This window comes from Rhinopithecus roxellana, chromosome 11 (assembly GCF_007565055.1).
Source record: "Rhinopithecus roxellana isolate Shanxi Qingling chromosome 11, ASM756505v1, whole genome shotgun sequence".
NCBI lineage: Eukaryota > Metazoa > Chordata > Mammalia > Primates > Cercopithecidae > Rhinopithecus > Rhinopithecus roxellana.
Window position 1 is genome coordinate 80270918 of NC_044559.1, and position 20034 is coordinate 80290951.

The 20034-nt window shown below is 41.9% G+C and overlaps 1 protein-coding gene across 2 annotated transcripts in view; it reads left to right on the top strand.

Moving 5' to 3' along the window:
- The window catches only part of MYOF (myoferlin), a 178190-nt gene that overhangs the window by 111988 nt on the left and 46168 nt on the right, over positions 1 to 20034 (top strand). For both annotated transcript variants that reach the window (XM_010379839.2, XM_010379846.2), the window contains 9 exons: positions 1537 to 1668; positions 4740 to 4903; positions 7206 to 7320; positions 9744 to 9849; positions 11321 to 11466; positions 14767 to 14940; positions 15888 to 15996; positions 17749 to 17826; positions 19798 to 19979. In XM_010379839.2, the coding sequence (XP_010378141.2) occupies positions 1537 to 1668; positions 4740 to 4903; positions 7206 to 7320; positions 9744 to 9849; positions 11321 to 11466; positions 14767 to 14940; positions 15888 to 15996; positions 17749 to 17826; positions 19798 to 19979 (1206 nt within the window). The remainder of the gene's footprint in view (positions 1 to 1536; positions 1669 to 4739; positions 4904 to 7205; positions 7321 to 9743; positions 9850 to 11320; positions 11467 to 14766; positions 14941 to 15887; positions 15997 to 17748; positions 17827 to 19797; positions 19980 to 20034) is intronic.

Genomic DNA, 20034 nt, shown 5'->3' on the forward strand with positions numbered 1-20034 from the left:
TTATGAATATTCATCTTTGATATAACACCAAACTCAAGTGGTAGCTTTTAAAAAGGTTAATTGCAATGTGAAACCTGAAACCATATCAATGAATTTTTCATACCAGCTACATTAAAATCCTTGGTCTTTCTTGGACTTTGAATGACTCTTTTATTCATGCGTGATTTTGTAACATAATGTACAATCATTTGGAAAATTCATGGAGTTATGTAGATCACTGAGTTATGACACATTTTATCAAACAATATTGAAAAAAATCACACTTTAAAATCACATTTGTTAATATCACTTATCAGAAAGTCTTTGTGTGTTGGGAACCTATCAAACTTACCGTTACAGATTCAAGTTTTCCAACACTCTATTATTTTGCTTGAAAGCTTGAATTTTGTCATCACCAACAAATAAAGAGTTCTTTTCCTTGGAGTGAGAGGCTTGCTTTGTTTATGTTAAAAACAAAAAAAAATGCCTGCCCCATACTCAAATTGGAATAAGCACGTTTACCTGTCAATTGCAGTTTTAAGTAAAAGTGATATTTCATTTTTCAAAAATCTAGTTCAACTTACAACTCAAAAAACTGCACAAGAGCTTTTTCTCAAGAGAACCATCATATGCCAATACGCAGCAGAAGTGCGTCACGTCTACTTCCCATGTCATCGCACAAAGTATTAACAAGACATGTATTCAAGGGTTGAGATTTAATAAGATTGGTAATCTTGTCTGGGCACAGTGGTGCACGCTTGTCATCCCAGCACTTTGGGAGGCTGACGTGGCGGATCATTTGAGTTCAGGAGTTCAAAACCCGACTGGGCAACATGGCAAGACCCCCTGTCTCTACAAAAAATACAAAAATTAGCCAGGCATGGTGGCATGCATCTGTAATCCCAGCTATTCTGACAGCTGGGGTGGGAGGATTGCTTGAGCCCGGGAGGTCAAGGGTACAGTGAGCCGAGATTGAGCCACTGTACTCCAGCAACAGAGTGAGACTCTGTCTCAAAAAAAAAATTAGTAATCTTTACTGCTTGATCAACAGAATCCTTTTATTTTTATGTTTTTGCACAGGGGAAAAGAAGGAAAAGATAATTCTTTAGTGAAACAGGACTTTTGTTTCTTTACTGAGATTGCAGTTATTATTACTATTACTTTTACTGTTACCACTAGGTCCAGTTTGGCAATCCTGCCTTGATTCCTGCTACAGTGCAGGAGTTTTTTCCACTGTTGTTTCTGCACCACCCGTGCAAGTGCCAATACAATAAAGAAGATAAATACCATGTTAGTGTTATTAGAAAAATTGTTTTGACCTCCTGAAAATGTCTCAGAGACCAGTAGGAATTTATGGATCACACTGTGAGATCTGCTGCTTTAATTGTGATTTTAATCTTTGCTGTAGGGTCATCTGGAAATGTTTTAACTGAAGCAAACATAAAATTAGACTGGTGAGAGCAATGATTAGATGTTCGCTCTGCTTTTGGCTTTAACATAATGTCACAGTCCGTGCTGTGCCTAATGTAACATCACATGCTATTGTTCATCTCACAGTATCCACAGGAGAAAAACAACGGGCCAAAGGTGCCTGTGGAGCTGCGGGTGAACATCTGGCTAGGCTTAAGTGCTGTGGAGAAGAAGTTTAACAGCTTCGCAGAAGGAACTTTCACCGTCTTTGCTGAAATGGTACCTTTAATAATTCACTATCTTTTCTTCTTTGGTCGGGGGAGGGATACTTTTACTTTTCACCTTTATGGAAAACATTTACATACCAAAAACGACCACAGCCCTCCTTACCATCCCCTAAAATCCCATCCAAGGGATCTTAAACTAAGGGGATAAGAGAAGATGCTCTTGAGATTTTATTGTCAACATCGGAACACACCATGGTGATGAACACTTTTGTGTGATAATTCCAAGAGATGACTTAGATGACTTCCACCGCAATGCTCCCAGCAGTACTGAAAATGGGTGCCTTTCTAGCTTTCAAAACTAGAACTCTGTAATAATCTTATTGGTGCCTGATGCTGGAACACTAAGTAGAGTACACACACACACACACACACACACACACACCAACCCAGGAGAGGGGACTCTTGAGATGTTCACATCTTGATAAGCTTACTTGGGGTAGAGGGTCTTAAAACCCCTGAAAACCCATTTCACTCTTAAGGGAAGCCTCAGATAGGCTTGTCCAGGGGCAAAAAAAAGCTGCCTGAATACCTCAAAAACAACAGAGATCATTTGTAAAACCTTCACTGAGCTTAAAATCCACCTAGTTAATGAAAAGTCTCATTACAATTAAACCAATGAAAACAATGTTCACAAACATTTACAGCTAAAAGTAGAATTATTTTGATTTTTTTATACTATTTTTAACTCAAGTGCTTATTGACTTAAATTTACTAGATGTATTTGGTGGGTCTCTTCTGATAATTTTCAGATGAACACCGCTCTACACATAGGCCTTCATGCTCAAATCAATGAGGAGAAGACTGTCATCATTTTAGCTAATCTAGAAATCTGTTCCTGCTACCCACTGCTATGCCTGGCAGCTGGTTCAGGACTGTGGCTCTGATCTGCTTGCTAGGCAAGACAACCCATGACCATCTTTTATTTTTACTTTTTATTAATTCAACAGTTCCTGGCACATAATAGGTCCCACTACATGTTTATTGAACGAATAAATAAATGATGACAATTTATCCTACTGTCCACCCAATCATTCATTCCTCCATCCATCCATCTGTCCATCGAAGCTTTTAGGGAGTGGTGGCTTCGTGCCAGGCACTGAGCCAGGTAGCCAGGTGCTGAAAATGATGAAGAAGCCAAGACTTGTCCTCAAGGATCTCACAGTCTATTGCAATGATTGCAAAACTGGGTATCTTGTTAAGCATGCAGACTCCAGGGGCACCCTGGGGATTCTGATTCTGTAGCTTAGGTTAGGGATTAGCACCAGTGGTGATTCCAACATGGGGCGACAGTGGGGACCACTTTAAGAAACAGTGGAATGTGTGAGAAACACACAAACAAGCCCTCGCACTCAGGCTTGGAAGTGCTAGTGAAGATAGAGGGTGTGCTGGAGGCCACGAGGGAGGCCCTGAGTGGAGGATGTTGATGTCCAGCCAGCTGGATCGTGTAGAGTAGGGGCTTCATGGCATATATAAGGAGAGGCTCATTCCTGCCTTCCTGTAGGATTTCTTGGCATCCACCTGCCCTCCAGCTCTGTGGCTGGGTCTAAACCTGGAGAAAGCAGCCCTGAGCAATGATCGACCAGCCCAAGCCTTCCTTCCACTCTTTCCCATTTTCGGATCCTTCCCTGCATAGAGTGAAGCCTGAGTTTCAACTCATGTAGAGAGATGATCACCCATTTCTGTTGTTCTGTGTGACTCACCTGTGAGTACAAGCAGAGGCACATTAATAATAATAATAATGGAAATTTTATTGGCTCTTGCCTTCATGTGCTAATACTAGCACTTAATTTTCTACAAAATCTCCTCCCGAGATTTCTGGGAGTCTTTGAGGTGCTTCACATGTGCTTGCTCATGAGTACTTTTTTCTTACTGTCCTGCCCTAGTCCTGCTGACTAAAGCCACAGCCCTCAAAGCCACTTGAGGCTCCCATCTCCACTGCTGCTGATACCCTCTTGTCCATGCCAAAGTCTTTGCCTGGATTTTACTAAAGCTATGCTGGCTTCCAAGCAGAACAGCAGGAAGGTCTTGCTCTCCATTCTGTGTCCATGTCATGTGACCCCAAGCCCTAAGGTCCCTTAGGATAATAGTTCCTTTACTTTCTGCCTGAAGCGCATCTCCCCTCCAGGCTGAGAGCCAGTATCTGAGATAGGCACTACTGTGTCCTCTTGATTCCAATTTTCTAATCAGGCCCCCACTCAAATCTCCTCCTTTCTCCTTCAGCCAAAAACTTTCCTATGGCTTATGCAAATCCTCTCAGTGGATTCATCAGCAGACGATTGGAAATTCTAGTTTGGATCCAAACAGGGACACCCACCACACTGGCAAATCTCTACCCTCTCCATGGTTGCCATGATGAAGAGCAGACCATCATACATTTATAGATTCTAACTTGGAAAGCAATGCCTTAGAAGCCAGAGTCTGCCATTGCCATTCAGCCTGCTTCCCAGAGAGGCCTTGGTCTCCTTGCCACACTCCAGATGGAATTAAGGCTCATAACTTTGAGGTCCAATAAGGGCTGGGTACTAAAGGACCTTCATGTTTCAGATGGGTTTTTTGGTGGACTGCTTGGGAAAGGGCAACATTAATTGTATATTGTTTCTACAGGGAAATGTGCCCCAAGTTCTCAGCAGTAGACTTACAAATAAATTTTATAAAATCTGCTCACTCATAAGCTGAGGACTTTCATAGGTATTTAAAAGATACGGTTCACAGAACTATCTTGAGCCATTCAAAATTATAATAGAAACAATTAGGATGCTGTATTGCTATTTAAAAAGTACGTTCACAATCATTTGCACGTTTAAACTCCGAATGACTCTGTAGGAGAGGTAGCGTTATCCTCAGCTTTCAGATGAGAGCACTGAGTCTTAGAAAGGTGAATGATTTATCCAAAGTTGCATCATCAGTAACAGCTCAATTAGGTCCATACCTTCTGAGCGTAAAGCTTTATTCTGTTTTCTGTGGTTGTCTAGCCTAAGTCCTTGATTAACTTGAAAATGTATGTGCTAGCTTTATTTTTTGCTCTCTGATGGCATTTCTCCAATTTTATGTCTTTTTTAATAGTATGAAAATCAAGCTCTCATGTTTGGAAAATGGGGCACTTCTGGATTAGTAGGACGTCATAAGTTTTCTGATGTCACAGGAAAAATAAAACTCAAGAGGGAATTTTTTCTGCCTCCAAAAGGCTGGGAATGGGAAGGAGAGTGGATAGTTGATCCTGAAAGAAGGTAAGTTGTCCATTTTCTGAGTAAAAAGGATAGCAATGAGATCTTTCTCTAGAAATTGCTAAATATATTATATCTCCATCATCATTCTTGATAATATTTGTGTAACACCCACTGAGCAAAACTAAGTCCATTGAAATTTATAGAAAGTTGAAAGATGTTCCGCCATAAGACAGGCAAATATAAAAAGCACCTGGTAACTAACATTTTGAGAACTTATTATGCTTGACTGTGTCAGGCAGTATGCTGGGCACTGGCATCATCTTATTTAATCTTTACTACAGCCCTACAAGGGAGGCAGTGGCAAGAAGGATCTGAGATTTGATGCTGCTTGCAAGCAAGCAAGGTCTCCCGTGACAGTTTCACAGATGCCGGCACATGACTCCTGGGTTAGAATAAAAGAACTTTATTGCCCACAGCAATAGTAATGCCAGAGTATCGATATTTGCTTGACTTCTTCATGCCCCATTTCCCACAGAGTAACATGAAGAGGGCCAGATGACACTTGTACACACAGTGGATTGAGTTCTATGAGAGAACTCTAAGCTTAGGGGACTTGAATTTTTTATAATGGGCAGTAAGCAGGCTGGCCCTTTGCTGTGCAGAGAGACACTATCTTAGTGTTCCCCATATAAACATCTTTGAGAAGATAGCCCATAACAAAGGTAGTCGGTGCCTGAGCTCGCAAGATGCGCAGAAACACAAGAGACTCGCAGAGAATTATCTCCCAACAAGTAGTAGTAGTATCTCCACTTCACAAATGAGGAAACTGAGATCTAGAAAGATTAAATAACTTGTCCAAAGGCACATAGCTTGTCAATGATACAGTTGGGGCTAGAATCCAAGTCTAGCATGGGCACCAAAACCAGTACTCAACTATTATGCCAGAACGTCTGCAAGAAGCAGTAGGAGGTACACTGTAAGTGGATGAGTTCCATATATGTGAACTACATCTCAAAAGCTATTATTTAAAAAAAAAATAGACAGTAGAAGGTGGTAAAGATGGTTCCCTTGGAGTCTGGGGGACACTGTAGCCTGTTTTCTAAATGTTGCCAACAACATTAGAACCAGCATTCCCTCTTCTTGCCATCTTATGACAGCATCTTTGAGTTGGGAGGGAAGAAGCTTGTGAAGTTGAATTTTAAAGGCCTCCAACTAGAGTTTGGTCTCTCTGTTGTTCATTTCCTGTGATTGCATAGGCATTAGGGAGGGAGGCAGGGAAGCGAAAATACTGCTCTCTTAAGACTCAAACATGCTTGCTTGCTTGTGATTGCTTTCGATTCAGGCAGTTTGCTCTGGGTGGAGTTGGGGGAGATTAGTGAGGGGAGGGAAAATGGGGTTTGAATTGGCTGGAAGGAAGGAAGGTTAGTGAGGACAGGGAAAGGATAGGGAAATTGTGACAGAAAAAGCAGAAGGTCAAAGCATGTCAGGGCTGGATGGAATCCTAGAGGCAGCAGCCAGGGCTTTTACTCTCCTTTTTTGAGGCCCGGAGAAGTGATGCCCAATTTATATAAATGATTGGGACTATTTGTTTTTTGATTCCTTTCCTGTGCTGGATTCTAGGGGAGAATACAGCAGAGAAAAGATGCAGAAACAATAAAGGAAAAACCCCTCATTTGAGTAGGTTACCTGGCAGAAGACTTGAGTCAAAGTTGGAACCTCTGTAACTTTCCTCTGTGGGTTGTCCAAAGAATTCCAAATCCAAGAGGAAAATTAACATGGCAGAGAGTCAGTATGGATTTCCCAAATGCCCAAATGGAGTTTGGACTCTTAAATGACCTGGTTTGGCTGTCTACCTAGGAACTCTCCAGAAAACTTAAACTCCTCCCTTCAGTTTGTGTTAGCAAGCCACATTTGGCTTCATGAGACTGTCTCCACTCTGTTTTAAAAAATAGCGGGGACAGCTCCCTTTTCTTTTGAACTGTTAGCCAAGAGTTTCATTGAGAAAAAGCTGAGCAGCCCCGAACTGAAACAGAAACATGGAAGGCTCTGTCTGTGGTCTCTGTAAGAAGCTGCCCACAATACTGTTTTCCCAGACCCCATCCTTGTTACTGAGAAGGAGCAGCCTTGCTAATTTGAGGAGTTCTCTATGATTTAGGTCACATTGTTCCAGCAGGCCCTTTCTTCAAAGAAATGTCAAAAGCGATTAGTACAAAGAGGAATTTGGAGTCAGAACCAACAGGGGTAAAGTGAAGAGGGAAGTGGTACCACTCCCAGGGTGTAGATGCTTCCTGAGTGTTGGCAATCGCTGAGGCTGCCAGTTACCCGGTCTCCTTGGGTAACTCGAGCCCTCCCCGCCCCGCAGCTTGCTGACTGAAGCAGATGCAGGTCACACAGAGTTCACTGATGAAGTCTATCAGAACGAGAGCCGCTACCCCGGGGGAGATTGGAAGCCAGCCGAGGACACCTACACGGATGCGGTGAGTGGCCTGCTCTGGAGAGAAACTCTCACCTGTCACCTCTGATCGCGATCTGCGGGGAGCCCAGCAGCCACCTGGCTTGGGCTTTACCCTCTCCTCTGCTCCATCTTACGTTCTGAAGAGTCTTCCACTTATATAGCTTAAGCCACATAAGTGCCACAATAAGTATTTTCTTTAGAATAGAAATGAGGCCTATTTAACTAGATGTTGAAACATGATATAGTTTGGACTGTGCAAAGTTTTTAGGTAAATTTTTATTATTATCTAACTAGGGTTTTGTTGTTGTTTGAGGGTTTTTTGAGATGGGCTCTTTTTCCCAGGCTGAGCGTAGTGGTGCGATCATAGCTCACTCTAACCTCAAATTCGTGGGCTCAAGCAGTCCTGCCTCAGCCTCCCCGGTAGCTGGGACTATAGGGACATGCCACCATGCCAGAATAATTTTTTATTTTTTTGTAGAAATGGCTTCTTATTAGGTTGCCCATGCAGGTCTTGAATTCCTGGCTTCAAGCAATCCTCCAGCCTCGGCTTCACAAAGTGCTGGGATTACAGGCATGAGACACCAAGCTTGGCCTAGTTTTTAATATTGTAACAAATGAAATGTTTCTGTCTTTAGAAAATCCAAGTAGCGTTAAAGGAAATCAAAAGTAATTCTTCTCCCCAATCCATATTCCACTCCCCGAAGATAACCACTGATGTCTGTTTTCTGTTCATAAGCAAGTATATAACGTCCTCTTTCCCTGCCTAAATAGAATTGTGTTGTACACACAGTTTCATAGCTTGTATTTTTCACAGAATAATGTATCTTGGACATTTTTTATATCAATGCATATAGATCCATGACCTTTTAAAAAATGGCTGCAGAATGTTTTATTATATGTACCTACTCTAATTCATTTAATTCCCTCTTTCTGGGCATTTAGGTGCTTTTGGTTTTGAGTTGTTGGTTTTTATAAGCAATGTAACAGTGAACATCCTTAAACATACATTTTTGTATGTTTATGAAAGTTTATCTGTAGGGAAGATCCTTGCATTTGGTCTAGGTTTCAATGCATATAAAATTTTGCTAAAATTTTATAGCCTTCAAAAAGGTTTTATAAATTCATATTTTCAACAAAAATATGAGAAGCCTGTTTGCCTAAACATTCACCATCCATCCCACTTTATAACATTTGCCACATGTTATAAGTGGTATCCTGTTGTTATTTCAATTTTCACTATCTTAAAGTGAAGCTGAGTATTTTTTCAAAATGTTGATGGGCCACCTTTTTTTCCTTTGCTTAGGAACTTTCTTTTCATAATTCTCTTCAGTTTTATGCAAACTTGTCAATATTTTACATAAATTTTGCTCAGTTGTGTATGATTAACATTATGAACCTCCAGTAGCATTTCTCTGTACTCGAAAACATGTGTCTGCCAGGTGTGGTGGGTCACATCTGTAATCCCAGCACTTTGGGAGGCTGAGGTGGGTGGATCACTGAAAGTCAGGAGTTTGAGACCAGCCTGGCCAACATAATGAAACCCCACCTATACTAAAAATACAAAAAGTAGCCAGGTGTGGTGGCAGGTGCCTGTAATCCCGGCTACTTGGGAGGCTGAGGTGGGAGAATCGCTTGAACCTGGGAAGGGAGGTTGCAGTGACTTGAGATCGCACCACTGCACTCCAGCTTGTGTAACAGAGAAAAACTCTGTCTCAAAAAAAAAAAAAAAAAAAAAAAAAAAAAAAAAAAAAACAGGGCCGGGCGCGGTGGCTCATGCCTGTAATCCCAGCACTTTGGGAGGCCTAGAAGGGCGGATTGTGAGGTCAGGAGATCGAGACCATCCTGGCTAACATGGTGAAACCCCATCTCCACTAAAAATACAAAAAATTAGCTGGGCATAGTGGCGAGCGCCTGTAGTTCCAGCTCCTCGGGAGGTCGAGGCAGGAGAATGGTGTGAACCTGGGAGGCAGAGCTTGCAGTGAGCCGAAATCGCGCCACTGCACTCCAGCCTGGGCGACAGAGCGAGACTCCATCTCAAAACAAACAAACAAACAACCATGTGTCTTTAATGTTTTGCCCATTCTCTGATGGGTTCTTTCCCATGTAACCCCTCATAAAGAGAGTTGCACTATTTCATAATATTAAGTTGAACCATAAGAAATTGCTGAGATTCAACCACTTTAACCTACAAAAACAGCAATTTCACGTGATTGAACCTAATACTATTCCCTAATAGTAAAAACAAAAGGTAGTTTAAACTAATTATTATTTAGCAATTGTGAATAAATAAAGATTAGAGATTTTTCTGAGTGAAATGGATCTCTAAGATGGTATCTGAGTAAAGGTGTGAATGCCATAGCTAAGTGAGGAACTATATCGGACCCTTTGCATCTTACTGACATTATGGCTTACCTCTCTTCTTTGTTTTTATTTTTGTTTTGTAAGAACGGCGACAAAGCAGCATCGCCCAGCGAGTTGACTTGTCCTCTAGGTTGGGAATGGGAAGATGATGCATGGTCTTATGACATAAATAGAGCGGTGGATGAGAAAGGTAAAATTGTACATCTGTGACCTGATCAGGGCTCTGCAGCAGGGCCTTGGTTAATCAGGGTAAAGGTTCCTTGGGAGAGAGGGGCCTCACTTTGGTCTACGGCAGGAGTCCCCAGTTCCCCAGGCCACAGACCGGTACCAGTTCATGGCCTGTTAGGAAAAGGGCCGCACAGCAGGAGGTGAGTGGCAGGCAAGGGAGCCTTACCATCTGAGCTCCGCCTCCTGTCAGATATGTGGCAGCATTAGATTCTCCTAAGAGTGCGAACTCTATTGTGAACTGCATGTGACAGGGGTCTAGGTTGCGTGCTCCTTGTGGGAATCTAGCCATCCTCCCCTACCCCACAACCCTGTCCATAGAAAAATTGTCTCCCAGGGAACTGGTCCTTGGTGCAAGAAAGGTTGGGGACCGCTGGTCTGTGGCATCTGGGTCATGTGGCACCATCTGTGACTAATCAAATGTAGAATCCAAGGGACAGGCAAGTGTATGGACAAGTGCTAAGTGGGCAGGGGTGAAAAACATCAGGTGATGGGACCAACTGGCTGGGTTTTGAGATGCTTGGGGATCCAGGATGAGAATTTGGGAGGGAGCTGGAGTCAAGATTTTCTCTATTCTAACCACACCCCATAACCTCCCTGGGAACATCACATTCAGGGCCCCCCGACTCAGAAAAGAGAACTGTAAACTACCCTTAAAGTTGTCCTATGCAGCAATGATGCAGACTATTGATACAGCTTCTGGTGTGTGTCTTTTTCTGAACTATAATTAAAGTTAAGTGAACAATAGCATTTGGAATTATCAAAAGAGAAAATCTGATTCATTGCTTTCTTTATGCATGGTGCATAGAACTGGCATTGACCCAGAAGATTTCAAATCGATTACAAGCTCTTCGCTGATCCCAGTGCACACACCAGATCTTAGAATAATCGTTAGCATTTGACTGGGCAATAACTGTGGGCTAAGTATGGCCCTAAAGCTTTGCATATGTTATTTTGATAGTGTTAAAATACTGTAACCCTATCAAAAGGTGTGTTTTATCTTTACAGTGGAGAAATTGGGCCATAGGCGGGTTTACCAACTTGCTGGAAACTTATTTAGTTAACAGCCAACGTGTGGCGATGCTAGGATTTGAACCCAGGCTGTGCAACTGCACAGTCCACACGCATACCTGGTGTTTCTTCCTGCCTCTTGAACTGTGCTTTATTCTTAAGTGCACTCAATTACCGTGAATGACTGGAAGCCTAAAAGTGGGGGAGAACATGGTCACCAAGGAAGCATTTTGAGGAGCTGAATGGGAATGAGGCTGTATTCTGTTTGGCTGAATATCCCAGCAAAGTGAAAACAGCCACGCATTTGGTCACAATAGTACAGAACATTTGGGGGCAGGGAGAGTGACCGAATGTTTCCTGGAGGTTTATTTAGTGATCTGGCAAATGCATCTCTTTTGGGTAACTATTCACAAACTGTGTTCCAGGCTGGGAATATGGAATCACCATTCCTCCTGATCATAAGCCCAAATCCTGGGTTGCAGCAGAGAAAATGTACCACACTCATAGACGGCGAAGGCTGGTCCGAAAACGCAAGAAAGATTTAACACAGACTGCTTCAAGCACTGCAAGGGTAAGAGAAGCAAGGGAAGGGAGCTGGACTGGGGAGCTCTGCCCTCCTGACCACAAAGTCCCAACTAACTAGCCATTTCTGCAGAAACTACTTGCAAATCCAGAGCCTAATACTGCACTCAAGGGTTCTCAAAGTGAGTCCACCCCAGCCAGCAATATCATCATCACCTGGGAATTTGTTAGAAATGTCCCACCCCAAACCTACTGATTTAGAAATCCTGGGGGTGGGCCCAGCCAGCTGTAGTTCAGTAGACCATCCAGGTGATTCCCAGGCAGGCTAAATGTTGAGAACTGCTACAAAGGTGTTAAAAGAAACAAACTATTTTGGTAGCGTAGTATAGTAGCAGTAATAGCTCAGGACTTGGAACAAGATGTGTAAAGATTCAAACCCTGAATTGCCTTTCTTTCTCATCTGCAAAATGGGAATAATATCTATACCTTTTAATTAGGGTATTGTAAGCTTTAAATGGAATAGTAATAAATAGAACAGTAACACTCATAATAATAAGTGGCAGGTATAGAAGTGGCCTTCTCTAATGCTAGGTACTGAATATATGCATCATCTATAGTCTGTAAGGTTTGGATTTTATGCCCATTTTACAGATAATGCTCACAGAGTTTAAATAGACTTGCTGTAGGCCAAGTGTTTAGTAAGAGACAAAGCTGGTGTTGGAACCCAGGCTAAGCTAAGTCCAAACAGGAACTCTCTCTATTCCACAGAATGGGTAACTCTGGTAGGTACTATGACATTATTTTTATTAGATGGTGAGCTTCTGGAAGCAAAAATTGAGCCATAGTCATCTTTGTATCCTCCTTGCTAACTCAGAAATGTGCTCCCAGTAAATAATCTAGTCAAATAAATGAGCTAATGAATGAATGAGTCTTTTTTTTTTTAAGTTCCAAGATACATGTGTAGGACATGCAGGTTTGTTACACAGGTAAATGTGTGCCATGGTGGTTTGCTGCACCTATCAACCCATCACCTAGATATTAAACCCAGCATGCATTAACTATCCTGATGCTCTCCCTCCCTCCACTCCCCGGCCCCAGTGTGTGATGTTCCACTCCCGGTGTCCATGTGTTCTCATTGTTCAGCTCCCATCTATAAGTGAGAACATGTGGTGTTCGGTTTTCTGTTCCTCTGTTTGCTGAGGATAATGGTTTCCAGCTCCATCCATGTCCCTGCAAAGGACATGATCTCATTCCTTTTTATGTCTGCATAGTATTCCATGGTGTGTATGTACCACATTTTCTTTATCCAGTCCATCATTGATGGACATTTGGGTTGATTCCATGTCTTTGCTATTGCGAAGAGTGCTGCAGTGAAAATACGTGTGCATGTATCTTTATAATAGAATGATTTATATTCCTCTGGGTATATACCCAGTAATGGGATTGCTGGGTCAAATGGCATTTCTGGTTCTAGGTCTTTGAAGAATCGTCACACTGTCTTCCACAATGGTGGAACTAATTTACCCTCCCACCAACAGTGTAAAAGCGTTCCTATTTCTCCACAGCCTCACCAGCATCTGTTGTTTCTTGACCTTTTAATCTCTATTCTGACTAGTGTGAGATGGTATCTCATTGTGGTTTTGATTTGCATTTCTCTAGTGATCAGTGATGTTGAGCTTTTTTTCATATGTTTGTTGGCCACAGAAATGTCGTCTTTTGAAACGTATCTGTTCATGTCCTTTGCCCACTTTTTTTTTTTTTTTTTGAGACGGAGTCTTGCTCTGTCGCTCGGGCTGGAGTGCAGTGGCCGGATCTCAGCTCACTGCAAGCTCCGCCTCCCTGGTTCACGCCATTCTCCTGCCTCAGCCTCCCGAGTAGCTGGGACTACAGGCGCCCGCCATCTCGCCCGGCTAATTTTTTGTATTTTTTGTATTTTTTAGTAGAGACGGGGTTTCACCGTGTTAGCCAGGATGGTCTTGATCTCCTGACCTCGTGATCCGCCCGTCTCGGCCTCCCAAAGTGCTGGGATTACAGGCTTGAGCCACCGCGCCCGGCCCTTTGCCCACTTTTTAATGAGGTTTGTTTTTTTTTTTTTTTTTCCTTGTAAATTTGCTTAAATTCCTTGTGGATTCTGGATATTAGACCTTTGTCAGATGGATAGATTGCAAACATTTTCTCCCATTCTGTAGGTTTTCTGTTCACTCTGATGATAGTTTCTTTTGCTGTGCAGAAACTCCTTAGTTTAATGGATATCTCTTTATTGTTTTATTATCCCAGGCTGATGGGGTGAGAAGTTTCTGAAGGTGCTTGAACCCTCTCCTTCCACAGGAGGGCACCAAGTTGAAGTGGGAAGAACACTGAGCCACTAGTTAGAAGGCTCAGGATATGGCCCAGCTCTACTAACAGTATTTCTGAGACTTTGATCATGTTTCCTAACCTGCCTTACTCTTGGCTATGTGAAAATTTTCACTGCTACTATTTATGTTACTAGAGGGTCAGGTACAAAATTATGCTTAACCTGCATTTCACATTTATTCAAAGTGAAAAAAAAGACCCAACAATAATTACCCACATGGAGCTCTCATTTCTCAGATCTGAAATATTATTCCATATTATTTTACATTTATTAAATCCAGTCATACTTTTAAGATATTTAAATCAAATTTCTGCCATGAAAATGTCAGCTGTGTGAAAGCAAAGACCCTATCTCTTCTTCACTGCGTCCTCAGCCCCTGACACGATCCCGGTCACATAGTAGGCACTCATATTTGTTGAATGAATAGAATATAACATTGAAAACTGATACCACTGGTAAATCAGTAGTTTTTAAGCTAAAAAGTACCATGTGAATGTATTAGTTATTACAGAAATAACATATTTTGATCTATCACTTAATTATTAGTTATGGCAGCTATTAGCTCAGGCAAGACATTTAAACCTGGGAGGGGGCATTTGATTTTTGGCCTACATATGTAAAATGGAGATACTAATGTTTTACAAACTATATCACAATAGCAACATTTTTATGAACTAATGAAGTGAGAAAACAGAAAGCAATTTGGGAAAGAATCCACTTGCTTCACCCACCCCCAAATCAGGTATGCCCACAACTGTGTTGTCATTGTCTGGTTATCTCTCCGCACTACCGCAGTCCATCAGCTCTGCAAGGCAGAGGTCCTGTCTGGGTGTTTTCTTTTCTGTATTTCTGGCTGTAGCTCAGCACCTGGCACAGAGTAGATTTTGAATACTGTGTATCTGTTGATTGATCAAATAACCTGTTTTATCAATAAAAGGAATATCATCATCATCATCATCATAATCATCATCAACATGTTTACTTCTGTTTTAGGCCATGGAGGAATTGGAAGACCAAGAGGGCTGGGAATATGCTTCTTTAATTGGCTGGAAATTTCACTGGAAACAACGTAGTTCAGATACCTTCCGCCGCAGACGCTGGAGGAGAAAAATGGCTCCTTCAGAAACACATGGTGCAGCTGCCATCTTTAAACTTGAAGGTGCTCTTGTAAGTACCGGGTTGCCAGAGCGCAGATCATATTGGTATAGAGAAAATATATGAGTGTTGGATACAGCACTGCCAACTCCATAGAGGTCCCTGTAACCCTGGTACTATAAGATGGCAAATATTCACAGGTTGAGGGAAAGCCACACACCCTGGGTGCTCAATACCTCATGTGGAACGAATAGACCATTAACACAGGAGTGTTCTAAGAAATACTACTGTCGACACACCTGTCTGACCTAGCATTTTCCAAATGTGTCTGTTCCAGGACGCTTGTTTCAGGTAACATCTGTTCATGTCCCAGGCACAAGTTCCTTGAATCATATCTTGGAAACTGCAACTGTTCAACAAAATATTCATACATATATTCATAAAGATACTGATGTGAAGGGGAGGAAGTCAGAAGGCTAGCTCACAAAATTAGAGAGCAATACGGAAGCACATATGGAAGCACAGTAAAGAAGTCAGCGGGGAAAAGCAGGCAGGTGGAAGGAAGGAATAGAGAATGGCAGGGGGTAATCTAAAACAATAGGGTGGTCAGGAGCCATTTCTCAATAGCCTATTTTTGTATTTCTGCTGCTCTGACCCCACGGTATTCTGCTACTGCTGCTCTTTCTCTTCCTTATCCCATCCTTTTACTCCCTATTTATCCTCTACATTTTTCCTTTTTTCCCCTTTCTTTCAGCCGCAGGGTTTGGCAAACCTGGACTCGAGGTGGGAGGGCTGGCTCCCACTTCCTGCTCGGCTGCTTTCCAGCTAAGCGACTTCAGGGAAGTCACTTGCTATCCTGGGACTTATTCATCTTTTTAAAAAATGGGGTGTTTGCACGATAACATCTTTTAAAAGCTAGAATTCCATTTGTTTGTGATTCTTGCCTGTTGGTTGGTTGGTTTGCTTTTAGGCAGTGTTTATTGACTTATCTGCTAATTGACTCTATTAATTGACTTTAGGGGGCAGACACTACAGAAGATGGGGATGAGAAGAGCCTGGAGAAACAGAAGCACAGCGCCACCACTGTGTTTGGAGCAAACACCCCCATTGTTTCCTGCAATTTTGACAGTGAGTTTTATTTTTATTTTAATTTTATTTATTTATTTATTTATTTATTTATTTATTTATTTATTTATTTATTTATTTTTTGAGACTGAGTCTGGCCCTATCACCCGGGCTGGAGTGCAGTGGTGCGATATCAGCTCGCTGCAACCTCCCAGGTTCAAGCGTTTCTTCTGCCTCAGCCTCCTGAGTAGCTGGGACTACAGGCACACGTCACCATGCCCAGCTAATTTTTTGTATTTTTGCATCTTCTCCATGTTAGCCAGGCTGGTCTTGACCTCCTGACCTCTCAAGACCCATCTTGGCCTCTCAAAGTGCTGGGATTACAGGCGTGAGCCACCACACCTGGCCAGCAGTGAATTTTAAACATGACTTTGTGAATTCCACTTCTGTAAATTTTATCTTAAGGAAACTCTTCAAATCACCAAATATGATTTTTAAAACCTCTTCATGCAAACGTGACTTTCATTTTCATCCTTGATGAAATGGGTTTTTAAAAATGCAGTTGAAAACCATATCATATATAAGGTGAAGGGTGGTCAAATCACTGATTTTAACAGTCTATCTCATATGTGCTTATTCTGTCTAGTAAGCCCTCCAAAGTTGAAATTTTTAACTAGGAAAAAAGGCACAAAAAATTAAATAATGGTTGGTTTCAATAATAACCTTCAGGATTTTTGGAATGAGACAGACCTGCTCTACAATAATATTAGCAAATGCTTATATAGGTCTTAGAATGGGCTAGGAACTGTACATATTACAACTTTTTAATCCTCAACAACCCTATAAGGTAGGTGTTACTATTGTCCCCATTATACAGAAGAAGGAACCAAGGTACAGGAAGATTAAATTACTTGCCCAAAGTCTTAGGGCTTATGAGCACTAGAGAGATTTGAACCAGGTAGAATCTGTGCACGGAATCATAATGCTCCGCTATCTCACAAAGAGAGAGAGAGAAGGAAAGAGAAAGAGAGTGAATGTGTGTGTGATAGAGAGACGGAGACAGAGAGAATATAATAATAAAAGGAGTATGAATATTTTGAAATGTCAAAGAATCTTTTAGATGATAATTGTTTCCCAGATCTGATGCTGAAGTAGTATAGAAAACCCTATTTCTATAACTGCTGGAGACCCAGTTTCATTGTAAAGGTCTGTGATAATAAGTAGTACCCTAAATTTAGTTAGTTTATAACAGAGGTAATGTTTTCCTGATTGATACACTTTGCATTGAGCTTACTATAGTATTTCTTTAAAATAGGATTTTTGTTTTTAAGACTGAGTCTCACTCTGTTGCCCAGGCTGGAATGCAGTGGTGTGATCTCAACTCACTGAAACCTCCGTCTCCAGGGTTCAAGTGATTCTTGTGCCTCAGCCTCCCGAGTAGCTAGGATTACAGACAGTGCACCACCATGCCAGCTAATTTTTGTATTTTTAGTACAGACAAGGTTTTGCCATATTGACCAGGCTGGTCTCCTAACTCCTGGCCTCAAACAGTCCGCCTGCCTCAGCCTCCCAAAATGCTGGGATTACAGGCATGAGCCACCGCACCCAGCCTAAAAAATAAGTTTCATTTTACAGGAAATAGAACTACTTTGGGAGGCCACATCATCACTATTCTGTGTGCTCTTTGTTGTGGGGAACTATAATAGAGTCAAGTGACCCATTTATCAGAAACATGTATTTTTTCCAAATATTCCAGTAAAATAGCAGTTTACAGTGTTATGTTTCTTGTAAGTAATCTTCATCCTGTTTTTTTAGGAGTCTACATCTACCATCTGCGCTGCTATGTCTATCAAGCCAGAAACCTCCTGGCTTTAGACAAGGATAGCTTTTCAGGTAAAGGAAAAAAAAATCTCCATGCTACGCATGATTACATAGCATGCTGTCTTGCTTCTGTGTTTCAGGTGAATGCTTCTTGTCATTTCTAACAACAAAAACCCTTTACATGTTGAGGTTATTTTTGCATGCTTGAAGCAAACTGCTCAGTGATTAGCTAAATCATCACTGAATGCTTTAGACACCATTGCTGGGTGCTAGTGATACACAGAAGGTACTTTTGATACTAATAGATATTAATTGATTAAGTAATAAGAAGCACTGAGAAAGTGATTTCTCATCTCTGTTTATGTACATGGCTGTGTTTTCATCCCTGGACCCTCGGGTTGATTGGTAAGTTAAGATCCTTTAAGTTTTTTGTAGGCTCTCTCAAGGTATCAAAAAGATGACAGGTGTGCCCATTTGCCTACAGCACCAGGCTTTGAGCAGTTTGGAGTACATTTTAACCTCCTCCTCTGCCTGCTCCCCACATTCTCAATAACATAAAACCATGAGGCTTTGTCATCTCTTGCACTGACACCCAGCTGCTTTTGTTGCTTTGGACTGGCTCTGAGAGGAAGGCTATTGGCAAGGGACGGGGGAGGAGGGGAGAACACGCCTGTCTGGGGATTTGAGTCCTTGCTGCTGAACCATGGATAGTTCAGGCTATCTGGGGAGCATTCCACTTCGGGACTCAAAGCCCAGCAGAGTTTCCCTGGGCCTTCTATGAAAACACCTCTTAACCCATTTCCCGTTTGCCCCGAGAAATGAGTGCTGGCTGCGAACTGCACTTTTTCTTCCAAACAGGAAGTGTGTTAGAGCATTTGACTGACAATCTCATGTGCGCGCATCAATTTTGAAGCGTGTTCCAAGCACTAATATTTACCAATATTTGTGAATGGTTTCCTTTTCTTACAAATTTGACCAGATTCAAGGTTATCCCTGCGATATGCATCTCCAACAGGGTCTTCGAAGACATTTTCAAATATTTTCCACCAGGGGGCACTCTATCACTGAAAGTTAAAAAAAGAAAAAAACTTTCCAAAATTCTTGACTAAAGCTTCCTAAAACTCTAAGCACATTCCTTGCAGTTTTGGAGATGGAAGAATTATCATCAGGGCAAAAGCAAAGGGTTCATATGATGGCTCCCCTGCTAGAAACCAAGCACTTTTGGCTTATACAAGAGTTTCAGGGTAGATACTGTGTTATTTTTCAGATAGGTCAGCCCCCAGGCAACTGCAAAAAGGTTTGATGAAATTATTTAACATAAAGGAGAACATGGATTATTTCTCCATACATAATATTGCTTTCTCTCCGTTCTTAAGTGTAGTGAGACAAAGTTTTCTGCTGTCACAGATTGTAAACTCTATGAGCATCTGAGCTTTTCCTGTTACTGTTGTACTCTTGAGACCTGGAACTCAATAAATATTTGCTGAATGAATGGATTACCATCAACATTAGAAACAACTATAATAAAAACTAGCATTTATCAAATACTTCCTATAGGACAGGCTCTGTCCCAAGTAGCTAACCTTCCTTATATCATTTCGTCCTCTCAACACTGTGAAGCAGATATTACTTTCATTGCATGGTGGAAGGGATCAACGTTTAGGAAGATTATTTTTTCCCTCAAAGTTATGCAGCAGGGGTGAAGGGTGGGTGTTGACCCCAGGTGTATCTGACTGCAGAGCCTCACTCAACCATGAGTGCAGTACTCTTGCAGAGAAAAACTGTGGGCCCCATTAACCTTGGTGGGAACATACTCCAAAGACAGACCTCTCAGTACACATCAGGGTCTCGCTTCAGGTGCCTCTGCTGCAGTGCCAGAACCTTCCATGGGGAACTCCCTGCTCCCTAGAAACCCTGTCTCCAGGCAGGTGGTGAGAGCCCACTGTCATTATATCCAGAGGAAAAGAATATGGTTGCAGTGAGTGGTTCTGGGGAGTTAGATTTTAACCATGACCCCATTGTTATTCTCTTTTTCTGTTTTAGATCCATATGCTCACGTCTGTTTCCTCCATCGGAGCAAAACCACTGAGATCATCCGTTCAACCCTGAATCCCACATGGGACCAAACAATTATATTTGATGAAGTTGAAATCTATGGGGAACCCCAAACAGTTCTGCAGAATCCACCCAAAGTTATCATGGAACTTTTTGACAATGACCAAGTGGTAGGTCATTTAGAATTTCTAAGATAACTTGGGGATGATGGAGATTTGAAGGGAT